The following is a 14,131-nucleotide window of genomic DNA, read 5'->3' as shown; positions in this document are numbered from 1 at the left end:
ACCTCAGCAAATCACTTCCATCTGCTGCTGACCTCAAACCTCGATACACATGTTGATCTTTCAGCACCTTCCTTAGTTTTCTGTTCCTCAGGGTACCTGTTGTAAGGTGTAGAGAAGGTTGCCATCACTACATCCCTCCCGTTGATGTGGATGACATCTGTCACAGCCTGCAGGATGTTGAAGTAGAAGTGGGAGTCACCGGGGATGGAGCAGTTCAGGCGAGACTTGAGAAACGAGGTCCATTGCTTCTCCAGGACGCGGGGCGAGCCGCCGCGGTCGTTCTTACAAACCCTGGCCACCCGAGGAAACACCACCTGACCGAGACACAAACCGCTGAAAGGTTACATTTGGATAGCTCAGGGTTTTTCACCTCTTTCTAACCTTCGAACCCCAAATTTCTTTTTCATCTTAAAACCCAACCAACACTGACTCAAGTGACATCACTTGAGGCAATTTATCATATAGCTCCCTCTGAAGTCACAAAAGGCTTTATATACTTTATATAACTTTATTCACATAGCACTCACCTGTAAACAAACTTTAATGTGTAACATTGGTTGAAATGGTTCGCATTTAAGGTCCGAAGTTGGTTTAACAAAACTGATTGATGAGAATGCTTTTATGAGCAAAGCATTCACTTTTTTCACACTTTGTCAGCTTTTGCATAAGAAATAATTCCTTTTTTGCATCTAAAGAGCCTCTAATAGGTTGTTGTTATGGGTCGTAAGCGACCCATAATGGGCCATAATTTCCTATAAAAAGAAGTTTTCACACACACTTAACTCTGAATCGTTTATTTTGCACCCTGCATTTTTATGAGGGTAAGAAATGGAGAAAACAGTCTCAGTGCAATTTAGTACCTTTTCGTCAAAGCTGTTTAAAAGCTAAGCTTTTAAAGCTGGGACGGATGACACGTCCTCAGACTGCTCAGACAAAAATGGAAGTTACTGGGTAAACTCCTGCTTAGGATAAAGATCATGAGATATGATCAAAAGCTCCATAACAGCTGCTAAATGGACCCGGTGGTGAGGCTGTTTGAATACTGAATGTCACTTTTGAATTTGATTCCCAGCAGGACACATTATAGGCCCTGTTATGATAGAAGTCTCTGGGAGACACCACCGCGTCTTAATCCAATGTTTCATCACTTTATAGCAAGTTAAAGACACAGAAGAGTAAATTGATGTGCTTGATATGCTGTTAAAGAGTCACCACCTGGTAACAGACAATTCAAAGTATACGGCTTCAAATAAGAGCCGGCGCTGTAATTATAACTCTGCCGTAAGATCACACAGTCAGTATCGTAATTAGCTGTTGTCACACTATACTTAACAGCAATAAATCTAACCCTGACCCAAAATTGCAACCTAGAGTAAACAGTGTGAATGTGAGCGAACATGCATTTAAACCAGATCACCACACACACACACACACACACACACACACACACACACACACACACACACACACACACACACACACACACAGATAACCACACATAAACACACCCTAACCCATGCATTTATTACAACCAAAAAAAATGCATGCACAAAAGCAAGCCTTCAAAAATACTCTTACACTTACTTACACTATCAAACACACACACACACACACACACACACACACACACACACACACACACACACACACACACACACACACACACACACACACACAAAGATCAACATGGGCACTGAGATTACAGAAAATATATTGCACAGAACAAGTGAGACTGTCAAGCTGAATGTGAAATTATGTCAGCTTTACATAAATCAGTTCAGTTTTCTCACATTTCTGCTCGGTAAAGATAGCTGAACACATCTGTGTTACCTGGGCACAGCCACTACAAACACACACACACACACACACACACACGCACACACACACAGACATTTGTTTCCATCACTTTTGGGGACATTACATAGACTTACACTAACTTATCCTCACGCTAACCCTAAACCAGATCTTGACCCAAGTCTGCACCCTGATATTTAATGATTTGTTGGACCTTACATCATGGGTGGGTTTCCAAATATCGAAAACAAGCACACACACACACGCATAGACACACATAAACAGGTGCAAATCATATCACTCACACCGAACAAAATGCATCACTCAAGGCTTGTTAATTCACTTGTGTTGTGAAATCTTCACCCTGTTGCGTTTTCCAGATAATGATGGAACAGTCCAACATTAAAACTAAAGCAAACAGAAACCTGTTACAGTCGATTTATCAATTTTCCATAAAGAACAAACGACTGCTTGCATTGTCAGGGAAGGCCAATCTACTTTCTAATAATGAAGAGATGTAATTCACTAAATGTTAAATTGCTCTCTGCACCATCAGTTCCACCACCACGTGCATAATTATACTGACGTTGCTTTCAAAACACCCAGCAGATTGAGAGGCCTGATCTGTATTCATGCACTGGATAACACATGCCTGTCACTTTTGGCAGCGAATCCATTATGTCTGCGTTTCTCGTTACCTCCGCCCTGTTCTCATCTCTCTGGTCCCCTCTCTTTTTCTCACTCTCTCTTGTGTGTTTCCTTTCATTTATTCTGAAAAATACATATTGAGCGATTCATTACCATAATGTATTTTCTTCTATCTGGGATCCAATTAAACTTTCTGAGGGCAGGGTCCAAAACTGAATTGAGGAGATTAATAGAAAAAGTGTCTGTTACTGTCCCTCTGGTGTAAAACCTGAGGAAAGCCGGTTTCGTCTTCAACCTTTCCTCCTCCACTTTCCTCATTTCTCGGAGACACTTGGGTGGAAATCCTCTCGGGAAACACTGAGACGTTAGGTCAAATGGGGGCATTGTCGGATGTGGACGTGCATTTCAAGCGGTATATTTAGACTTCAAAATGGGATCTCCAGACATCCACAGAATTTTCTTTTTGGATCTATTTTAGATCCCGCATCCTGCCCAGTGTTTATCTGTTGTTGCTGAAAAAATGTTTGGCCACTTTACAGCTCCTGAAAGCCTCCTTCAAACTTGTGATACACCCATATCCTGTTAGTTTCCTCAGGCACTTCCTGATTCTCCCGGTAAATAGGAAGTCACCTCTGATTAGGGTTCAAACAATAGCAGAAGAATAAGGCCTGTGCTTACCTTTCCCATTGTGTTGTACTCCATAGCAATTTCCCGAAAGAAGAAGTAGATGAAGTCCCCATAATCGACTGCCTGGACAAAGTAAGGCTCTGCAGGGGGAAAAAATCCAACGAAATATGAGTCAAAGTGTCGTTTTGCCATGACAAAACAATTCTGACACCATATTTCACAGTAAACAGCCGGAATATCTGTCACATTATGCAGAAAAGCACTGACTGTGAGCCTTGAGTGCTTCAATCTATCATCCATCATATCAGCGAAACAATTTGCATGCAAGGAAAGGAGGATCTCTCTATTGAGTTTTGACAGGCTGGACTTGTGCTTGTTTCTCCCTGGGGCAGAGCAATTTCCTGGCTACATCAACTCTGCCAGCGCAGGTTGGCAAAATGCACTGCGTCAAACAGAGCGTGTGGCATTACCATAAGTGCTCCTGCACTTCATACCTGGATTCATACACAGAGGCACAAAAGACTCATATACACACAAATCATGCATCGCAGAAACACACGGTCAAGCATGCATGTCCATACTCGAGTTTGTTTTCTACCTTGTCAGTCAGCTCGGTGCTGTCTTAACACTGAGATTTTGTTTGTGTGTTTGTGTGCGTGTGTGTCACCTTTCAGCCATTTGGAGTCATGTTTGACAGTGCGCAGAGTCGGGCTGTCTCCTAGGCTACGATAGATGACCGCATCGATCGCTAGAAAGTCTGTTACGGTGGCTGAGTACAGCTTGCCATCTGGAGAGGGGACACAGGGACAGAAAGAGCAATAAGAAGGAAAGATGGAGACGAAGAGGAGAGGAGAAGGAAGAGGGAAAGACAGAGAGAGCCGTAAGGGAGGAGGAAAAGGTGAGGAGAGTGGAGTTGAATTAAAAGAAAAACACATAAAGCCACTCAGAGCGTCCTGCTCGCCAGCTACACAAACACATTTCAGATGGCTCAGACCTGGAAAATGAATGAATCACACAAACTGTGGAGGCTCTCTGATGGACAACAAACAGGCTGTACACACACTTAAACATGTTGCACATTTGTAATTGCTCACTCTCGCACTTCAAACACACTTCAAAAGCACAAACACTGGAGCCCTGCATTCACACACACACACACACACACACACACACACACACACACACGCACACACAGCCTGAGAGAAACCCACAGATACATGCACGTACGCACACACGCATGCTTCACCAACACAATCCACCACCAGCATGACCTCAGCCTGCCTTGGCTATAACCACAGTGGAAACTCAAACTACATAATTGAAAGGATAGCAGCCAGAGGAACCCTCTTGATTACTCAGTGCTTCCAGCTCCTTCCAAGCAGCTCTGCTCCACATTAACTGGTCAAGCTAGGCGTTTGCTCTCCTCCCTGGCTTTAAGCAGGCGGGGACAGCTCATCAATACTACCATAAATCACTTCACAGCAAATATGAATGGGGACTGAATGTCTCTAGCAGCCTGTGGGTCCGCTGCATCAGAAGAATCTCACCCCGCCAACGGAAAGCTGACTCATTCTGGTCCCAGCCGTTTGGGACTTATTTTTAATCCGACTTTGAAAGAAAGTGAACGAGAAACAAAGAGGACGACAGAAAAGTACAATAAAAGCAAGAGAAAGATGATTTTGTTTTTGTTTCTGCTACTACTGATGTATTTCCAAATGGCTCTACAAACCAGCAAATTCCTGACGCAGAGCAAATATGCCCTCGAGTTTGACGAATTGCTCTGGTGCATCTAACACAGATTGGCTTCCACTCTTGACACGTTGTCAGAGTATTGCCATTAGAATAAACCGCAGGCGATTAAGAACAATATTGAATACAACCGCAACTAATCCCCTCGCTCAAATAGACTCAACTTTCCCATCTAGCTTAAACATGTTCCAATGTTTAATAAGTGCAGATAGGAGAAAATTAGGATGAATGTTTTTTCCCTCCTGGCAGTCAATGAGTAGTAGTAGTATCACACATACTTAATCTATTTTCACCTTATGCAGAGTTTCTCTAATGTTAAGCCACAGGAAAGGATTGATTAAAGATTGAAAATCAGATTGATGATACATTTAATCAAGTAATTAAAAGTACAATATGCAGGATTTTCCTAAAAGACAATGTATAGACTCAGAGAAAGTAATCCCTCTCACTCATCATGACCCACGAGAGGTGTGTTTCGATCTGCAGAGACTCTGCCCTCTGCATGTATTCTTTTATTTTTTTATTTTACTGTGGTCAGGATGTTTCTGGGCTGCAACCTATGGGTCACTGATGTGAGGCCCCCAGCCAATAACAGCATGCACATGAGGGCAGGACTTTATAAAAAGGTAATGACCAGGTGCCAGACTGCAAGCAGCATGCATCCAAGAGAAAGCTATGAAGACAGCGCTGAAACTGCCTGCATACTATACCTTTATAACACAGATAAATAAATAGCTAACACACAAATGCATTTAAACCTACCAGCAAAGAGGGCAACATTAGCGTGCTTGGCGTCATATGGGCAGCGTGCCATCCCACTGATCTCCTCTCCCAGAGCGTCCAGGGTGTCCATCTAGGGTCACAAATGAGGTGAAAGGTTACCGGAGGGTCAAAACAATGTAGTGTTGTCAAACCAAACAATGGTCTTGAAATATAGCTTAGACAGGAAATGCCGGCTCCAAGTTGAAGGGAAAGATCTACAAGAGGAAAATGAGAAATGCACTCAAATGTCAAATGACAATCTGAGGGCACTACTGCAAGAATACTGTGTTGAAGTAGAGAAATGTGGTGTGAGTCTTGATAAAATAGTCCCAAACAGCTGTGGCACCCAGCCCAGGAGTGTGCCCATCTAACGCTGACCTAAACTAATATCCCGTGGATGCCGCTCTGTTGTCCTACTGAGAGCTGTCAAAGCAGCCCATCTGGGAGTATCTGGGAAACTGTCATGAAGGGAGATAGAAAAGAACTGACATTTTCCACAGCAACATGTTCCACAGTATGGGTGGATGTTGTTTGCTTCCCTCTGTCATCCTTTCTCCTTCAACTGCACTGGTGCGAAAGAAGACTTTTGACAACCCTCGAGACAGATCTTTAACCCATTTACTGCAGTGTTTCCCCCTGCCCTGATTTCTAAAGTCTGTGCTTTTGCTGTGAAGAGGGAACAAATGGGCAAAGAAAAAAAAACGGCTGAGCGCATGGCCCTGAGCGGGGAACGTGAGAAATCTCTGCTAAACCACAGTGGTCTTTAAATAGTAGATCATACAGTAGTTATTATTTTATATTTTACAGCCTCAACTTTGTCTTGTGCTTAGAGCCTTTCCTTGGGCAAGTATATTTCAGAAGAGATCCTAGTTTTAATTCTGCACCACGACAATGTAAAATGTCTTTTCTTAGCACTGGGAGTGTAGTTTATCCCAACTTTTGTCATCCAGTCACTCAGTGGTCCCATTTCCATGAGCTTTTTTGAGACCTAGTCCATTGTTTATGAAGCACTACTGGTCTAGTTTGGTGCGGAGTGGTGATGATCTCTGTGAATTGGAATTCAGACAAGATTTTCTTGTTTTGTGCCCAGTTTGGTTGCAGTGCGGAGGATCAGATGTGGGTGAAAGGTCAGTATCATTCCGCCATGGGTTGGCTTGTCTTCCCCAGCATGCCTAAGGACACGCTCTACCACAGCTAAAGACCAGAGATGCACACAAACACACACGTGCGCAAGAGAAGAGAAGAGGCCACACTGCGCTGGCTGCAGGCTGAGGTCAGGAGAGATTACTGAACACACTGTTTGCCGTCTGAGATGACATTACATAGTCATTTTTCCTCTCTATCTCCGTTTCTATCTCTCCCCTACTCTACTTCCCCGCTCCCTCACTTTTTCCCTTTCTCTCGACAAAGAGGAGCGTCGCTTGCCAAAGCTGCAAACTGCTTACGCCGCCCTTTCTGGTCTCTAAACAGGTCATTTTGTTTTCTATTCCTGTCTCGGCGGAAACGGTTATCATCTGCCCACTAAAAAGGTCACACACACTCCGGCGCAATGCTGGAAAAGCCTGCCAGAGAAATTGTTGAGGCTGATTTGGCAGAGAAAATTACAAGTGACCTTTTACAACAAACACAGAGCCACCAGCAGCAGCAGCAGCAGCGGATTTCTCGATTTCAAATTCCTTCTGTTTCTTCGGAAATTACAGGAGGATAATATATGGAGGTAAGCTGGTTTGAAGACATATATTGTCATTAGACAGGGGAGACTGTAATTATAGATTAGGCTGAGTTAATCATAAGGGACGTGAGTAGCTGAAGGTCAGGTGCGTCCACTGAATCAGAGCGTCTGGATGTACAGAGTGACAGAGCAACTCGGTTAAGCTTGAAACGTCAGCAGCTTCTGTGTCAGCCACTGAACACAAACACTCCCTCCTTCTCTGACACATCACAAACACACACTCAGATATCTCTCCCACCACAGCAGCTACCCCCACCCCTCCATCCCTCGGCTGATTTCACCAAGGCGGTGACCTCTGTCTACAGGGCTTGGCTGGCTGTCACTGATCTATTCCTGCCGTTTGAACAGAGGAAGACACTCCCAGCCGGGCCGCAGATATACGTACAGCTCCGGTCTCCTGTCAAGCTGGCATGTGTGGAGGAACAACAGCCGAGTGCTCATTGCTCCTGTTAGCCTTGTCCAAAGCAATATCCAGCATTTAAAAAATTGGCAAGAGCGATCCATAAAACTGCCAGACTGAACCACAACGTTTACAGACATTACCATAAAGATATTTGATGCTTAAACAGCCAGATGGTTTTTTTTTTGTTTTTTTTTTTTGCATTATTTACCAGGAAAACCTTATTATGCTGTCAGCTCCACTAGCTGCAGAAAATAAAGAAGTGCTTCAGCTTTGTAGAAACACAATTCAAAGTAATGGGAAGGGAACAGGAGCGCTGTCACACTTCGTCAGAGCCGCCTTAACAACACACTGTTCTGTAGGGATCTACTGTAGCTTAGCAGACAAATGTACAGTAACCTTGGCTCGGGGTGCAGTGTATCGAGATGAATTAATTACTACAACAGCTCATTGGTGTTTTCCATAGGCTATATGCTAATTAATTAGACAAACACATTGTAGATCCAAAACATGCCCATCAGGAGTGTTATAATTGGTTCAGCATCAGCTTCAGTACTCGGGGTGAGGGACACGTTCTGCCTCCGTGTCTTTGTTGTTTTTATGACTCCTTTATGGGCTTTATTTATTATTGCTGAGGGATTTGTGAAATCTTACTGAGGACAAACTTAGGGTAAACCGAGCCAGTGTCCCACTTATTAACTGTTTGCTGTTTCCTTGTTTATTTTATAGAATAAGGACGGCGCAGTGCATTTTCTGAGGCGTATCCACACGCAAATCTAATTTCTGACGACGGTGGTTCCAAAACCTTCCTCTGATTTTGATTTATGATTTTGTCCTAATTGCTGGTGCCAGAGAGGGCAGCCAAAGACGTATTAATCATCTTAAAGGAGAAGAAGAAACTCTTTCTTTTACAGAATTTAGTCATCCACACGCATTCAGTCCATGTTTCCGCCTGCACAACCTTCTCCATCTATAAAGGTTAAGAGCACAAGATCACACCTGGGCCAAAAGCAGTTGTGTAAAGCAAACAAGGACATATCTCCCTGGGAGATTAATAGTCATGGCCCATTTCTCTGCAACCTGTTTCTGAGCCATGGGAGGATGAACCCTTTGCCTGGCCATCTTTACACTTGAACAGGAAACTGGAGTACTGTTGAAAGAAATCTGTTATTTTAACCAACAGAGGAAGAACCTCATTTATCTTTACCCTCAACTTTTAAAATGACTGATCTTTGGCGACAAGAATGGTGAACAAATGGTGAACAAATGTAACAATAATTCAGTTAATTATGAGTTCCTACTGATGTACAATCATTATCTTTTGCACTGCATTCTATTGTCTGTCTTCATAATGAACTTTATGTCAATCACACAGCTGTAATACAGAAAGATGTGTGGATGTATTTGCGCCTCGCAATAAATCCCTCTGTGTGCATTAATCATATTTGAAATGCAAAGACTTGGCACAGATACAATTTCCCAGGACACCTCAGTCCACCAGTACAAGTCCAGGACGCATCACCTGGGACCCACTGCCTCCAAGCCCCCCCACTGATTGCCCCCGCTTCGCCCGGCAACAGGCGATGAAACTGACTCCAGTCATATATCAGCCCAGCTGGATGGGGTGTTTATTATTACAACACAGCAAGGGAGTGACAGAGGGAGAAAGCAACAGAGGGAAAGATGGCGGAGTGGTGGGAGCAATGGAGGGGGAGAGGAATTAAGGCTGGCAGGAGAGGAGGAGGGAGGGAGGATGAATAGAAGAAGAAGAGAGGGTAGTTGGGTGCTGTGAGGTGCCGAGGGAGAGGACTGTGCCATGGCTGCCAAGGTGTCTGTCTGTGTTTTCTGTGTTTTGTTTCCTGCGTGTGTGTGTGTGCGTGCGCGCGCACGTGTGTGTATTGACACTATCAACACAAAGTGAAGGGGCGGATAACAAGAAGAAGCTGATGAAGAGAGAAAATTGTTCGGTTTGTTAAAAAAGAAAAACATACAGAGGTAAAAATAAAGAAGGAGGTAACCAGGCAGGCAAGGTGTTGGAACAGAGGACAGCGTGGGGTGTCGCTGGTTTGGGCAGGAGCCCTCCCTGCCCCCTCTGTCTGCCCCCCTCATCTCCCTCCACCTCTGCTGCTCCTCCATCCCTCCTTCCCTCCCGCTCGCCCTTGCAGCGTTGTTGATTAATGTGGGATGAGGCTGGCCCCAAAACAGAAGCTCTTTTCAGCGCTGTCACACTGGGGAGATGGAGAGGCAAACTGTGGCCAAGGTGGATTTAACCACAAACACACACGCGCGCGCACACACACACACACACACACACACACACACACACACACACACACACACACACACACACACACACACACACACTTTTGACCAAGCAGAGTGGATGAACCCAGCACGCCATCAAAGGCCTGGTATCTGCCCAGAGAGCCTGCCAGCCTGCCAGCAATACAGGATGTGTGTGTGTGTGTGTGTGTGTGTGTGTGTGTGTGTGTGTGTGTGTGTGTGTGTGTGTGTGTGTGTGTGTGTGTGTGTGTGTGTGTGTGTGTGTGTGATGATTTTGCAAAATGTGTGTGTTTGCCTGTTTGCACAGTTGTCAGTGTTTGTATGGCTGCATGCACACTGCTCCCTACACATGTGCCTGCATGCATTTATATGTACATTTGCACATTTGTGTGCAAGCGATCAGTCATAATTCTTACATTTAAATGCTGTCAGTATCATAATATTTCATCTGAATTTAGTCATGTCACATTCATTCAATTATTTCCAGTCAAAAATGGTTATTTTATTCAATGGAAATAATTACAGTGCAGCCAGTGGAATTATTTTTTAGGGGAAAGAGCATTTGCAAGCACATTAAACTGACTCACTAAAATATGCAAGGGCTAATTGGACTGTGCAAATTGGAAACATGGAAAAATATTTAAATGAAGACTTGAATAAAATTATTGTATTTTACCATCATGTTATGGGCAGATGTGTCTTTTTTCTTAACAAACATTCCTCATTCATTTTGAGGTTAGGTTAACATTGCCTGTCATGTGCAGTAATATGTACAGTGCACACTGATCTGTATGTTTGCACAGGCAAACATGCGTGTATCTGTGTATTTTTTATCAATCCTCACCATGTTTTACAACACTTCCCTTTAACTCCACCAGAGTAGCAGCAATATCAGTGCAGCAACAGCTAAAACACAAACCTTGAAGCCATAACCGGAGGAGCTGCTAAAGCTAACCACGCCTGATAAATGCAGAGACATAAATTCCCCTTTCGCCGCAGGAGGAGTCAGTCAATTGAAAGACGTCCACTCTGTGTGCTTAGCATGCTGAACCACAAAGGCAACGGAGCGGAGATGTCTTCTTTCTCTGGTAAACAGATCTAGTGAACCAAAGCAGCAGAGTTTTCCCCACAGGCCACCTAGATAACATCTAGATGTGCTGTGACCATTGCATCACATCCAAACAAACCAAACAATAACATCCTTCAGGACAGAACCTCTGCTGAGCCTTTCTTGCTGCCTGCATGTCTGTCTGCCTGATTGTTCCCTCATCTTTCTTTCTTTGCCTATATGATGTTGTTTGATTTGACTTCTATTTGTATGATTTCTTTGAAAGATTGGCTCATAGTTAAACTGCAAAATAACCCCTCCACGTGCTTCAATGAAATGGCAGCGAAGTTGAAATCATATTTCCTGCACTTTTGCTACTTTTGAGCATATTTGAGGCATAGTATGTGCCTTAAAGTTTGATCAAATTTTGGTAATTACCAGTTAAATGTAGCTATTTTCTTCCGGTGCCACATTTTGCTCTCCTAATGCTCGGCCACCCCAGCTGCTGCAGATTGCAGAAGCAGTTAAATTGTCTCATGAATGAGCTGAGATTTATTCAATGTAACGGCAATTCTGCTCACTTTTCACACTAAGGCATCAAAAAACATCATATTTATGTCACTAGGGAAGGAAGAAATTGGGACATTTTCAGCAGCAGTTTGAAGACAGCCCGTATGCTTTTTATGTTTGTCTTTCTGCCTGCTTGTATGCCTTAAAATCTATTTTTTTGGTTGTGTTTTCTCTTTTTTTGTCCATCTGCTTCCCTCTGTGCCAATCTCTCTCTCTCTCTCTCTGTCTCTCTCTCCATGTCTATCTTTTTGTGGCATCTCTATTTTAACGTCGACCTGCTCTCTTTCTTTGACCCCAGTTCATTAAATGCATCTTCACAAGGTGGTTTTTCTTTTCCTGGCGGAATCTTGAAGCCTCTCCAGACATGCCCGCATGTATATGGCCAGCAAGGCGTCTGTTTACTGGACAGGGTTGAATCAGATTTCAGGACTGCGCCCTCACTTCAGTGTGTGTGTGCAAGAGGGCAGGTAGTTAAGTTTCTCTGCTTCTAAATCGAGCGTGTCAAAGTACACCTGGAGATAAAGACATAGCAGGAGGGCCTGCTGAGTTGTGAAAGTCGTCCATCTATGTCCATCGCTTCATAGCCACCCTCCCCGTCAACGACATGGTTGAGGCTGCATGTGAAAATTATCCCTGTGTGTGTATGAGTGTGTCACAGAGGAAAAGAGAAAAAGAGAGCTATAAGATAGAGCGAGAAGGAGTTTTAAGAGCTATATGTGAACAATATGTGTGACAAAAGCCTGCCGCTGAGGTTCAAGAAAGATCAAAGCGCACCGAAGAGCTGTTTCTATGCGTGTGTATGTGTGTAGATGTGTCTGCGGCCTTACCTTGTAGGTTCGACAGGAGGGGTTGAAAGCATTTGTCCCACAAACAAACAAGGTTTCTTCATTCTGCTGCAGGAGGACTTTGATGAAGTTGTGACACTCGTCCTTCAGGGAGCCGGGAGAGAAAGAAGAAAGGAGGTCCGTGGTGACATTTGTGTCTTTTAACAATAGACACTTTTACACTGAAAGCCACATGTGGTTTTAAAAACGAGAGGCTCTTTCTTTTTGAAGTGCCGCATGTAGTTCTCAACAGCAAAGTGAGAGGCATCATCAAGCATGTAATCATGAAATGTAGCATTTCATCATGGTACATTAAGACATTAAGACATATTTACAGGAAATTGTAATGCTCCCTTCAATGTCTTTATGGAACAATAATGAAATCATTATTCATTTTGCACAGTTGTTAGAACTTATAATAAATCCAGTGAAGATATAATAATACTGCTATTTGATATGAACATTCTCACTGATGTGCTCTATAAATCGCAGGAGGTTATATGAACTGCGGGTGTGTGTTATTGCACCTTCAGGGTTTCCTGTGTGATAATGTGTGTGTGAGTGTGAGAGAAAGAAACAGAGAGACTGTGAGAACTTACATCTGTTACAGCTTGCCTGCATTGTATAATGTGTGATTTGCTTAAGAAGCGTCTCGTGAAGAACGAGGGTAACATTTGCTCTATAAATAAAGTTAGGGTGTAAGCACAGAAGCTGCGGTGTTTGGGCGTATGTGAGTGTGTGTGTTTGCTCTACCTTATGCTTCCCTTTCATTCTGCAAGTGTCCACGTCTGCCTGTCTGGACTTCCATGTCATTTTCTGAAGAAAAAAACGATGGAAGCAAAGGAGACAGGGAGAGAAGGAGAGGGAGAGAAAGCAAACAAGAAAAACATTCAGTCAGGAGGCACTGAGGAGCTCAATAACTAATCTATACTGAGATCAATAATCATCATCTGAGATTCTCCATCATTGATTCCTCTAATGAGGCACCTGCTCTGAGGTGAACTTTATTCTAAGCGCTGATTGGAGATCAGTTTACCTCCTTGAACTTCTTATTCTCTCCCAGCGAGGAGGAAATACGATACTGACCCCTGATCAGAACAGTCTTTCCAAGGGCAGATCCTGCCTCAGAGCTGAGAGCTCATTTCTGTGGATTGATAGGTTGGCCATACTTGAGCATACATATGCACACACGCACACACACACGCACGCATTCACACAGATACACTGCCTTGGCCTGCAGGTCAGTGCTAGCCAGTACCTGCCAGTCAACTGCAAACACATAAATCAGCCCTCTTTCATTGTCACACGCACTTATCAGTCATTGCTAAGTTATATCTGGCATGCAGTCACGCACACACACATCTTTTCGTCCTTCCCCGGCGTGGCCTGAGGGTCAGCGCCAAGCCGCTGGTTCAGACCATCGAGTTCCCGCCGTTGTTGTACAACATGTTTGGAGCTCGGCCACTGATTAAAGACCCTCAGTCATCAATCAATCTGCGCGTCTCCCACCAGCCTTTCATCTGCAGCCTGCTTTCATTAAGACCCACTCGCTGGGCTTTGACATTGAAGTGGATGAGGTGGAGGGAAAGCGGGTTGTTGTATACACGAGAATGGCCTTGTTTGAATTCTGTTTGCATGCATTATGTTAAGGGAAAGTGATGCCAGCAAGGAGTGGCTGGAATGAGATGGAGAGT

At 43.9% G+C, this 14,131-nt stretch overlaps 1 protein-coding gene across 3 annotated transcripts in view; it reads right to left on the bottom strand.

The window, feature by feature from the left end:
• Positions 1-14,131, bottom strand: part of sema6a (sema domain, transmembrane domain (TM), and cytoplasmic domain, (semaphorin) 6A) — a 107,344-nt gene that overhangs the window by 33,496 nt on the left and 59,717 nt on the right. For all 3 annotated transcript variants that reach the window (XM_070965322.1, XM_070965323.1, XM_070965321.1), the window contains exons 5-10: positions 13,191-13,253; positions 12,441-12,542; positions 5,581-5,671; positions 3,737-3,856; positions 3,121-3,209; positions 97-314 (exon numbers count right to left, since the gene is read on the bottom strand). In XM_070965322.1, the coding sequence (XP_070821423.1) occupies positions 97-314; positions 3,121-3,209; positions 3,737-3,856; positions 5,581-5,671; positions 12,441-12,542; positions 13,191-13,253 (683 nt within the window). The remainder of the gene's footprint in view (positions 1-96; positions 315-3,120; positions 3,210-3,736; positions 3,857-5,580; positions 5,672-12,440; positions 12,543-13,190; positions 13,254-14,131) is intronic.

Source organism: Chaetodon trifascialis, chromosome 6 (assembly GCF_039877785.1).
Source record: "Chaetodon trifascialis isolate fChaTrf1 chromosome 6, fChaTrf1.hap1, whole genome shotgun sequence".
NCBI lineage: Eukaryota > Metazoa > Chordata > Actinopteri > Chaetodontiformes > Chaetodontidae > Chaetodon > Chaetodon trifascialis.
Note: the sequence above shows the minus strand (reverse complement) of the source record. Positions and strands in the feature narration are given on the sequence as shown.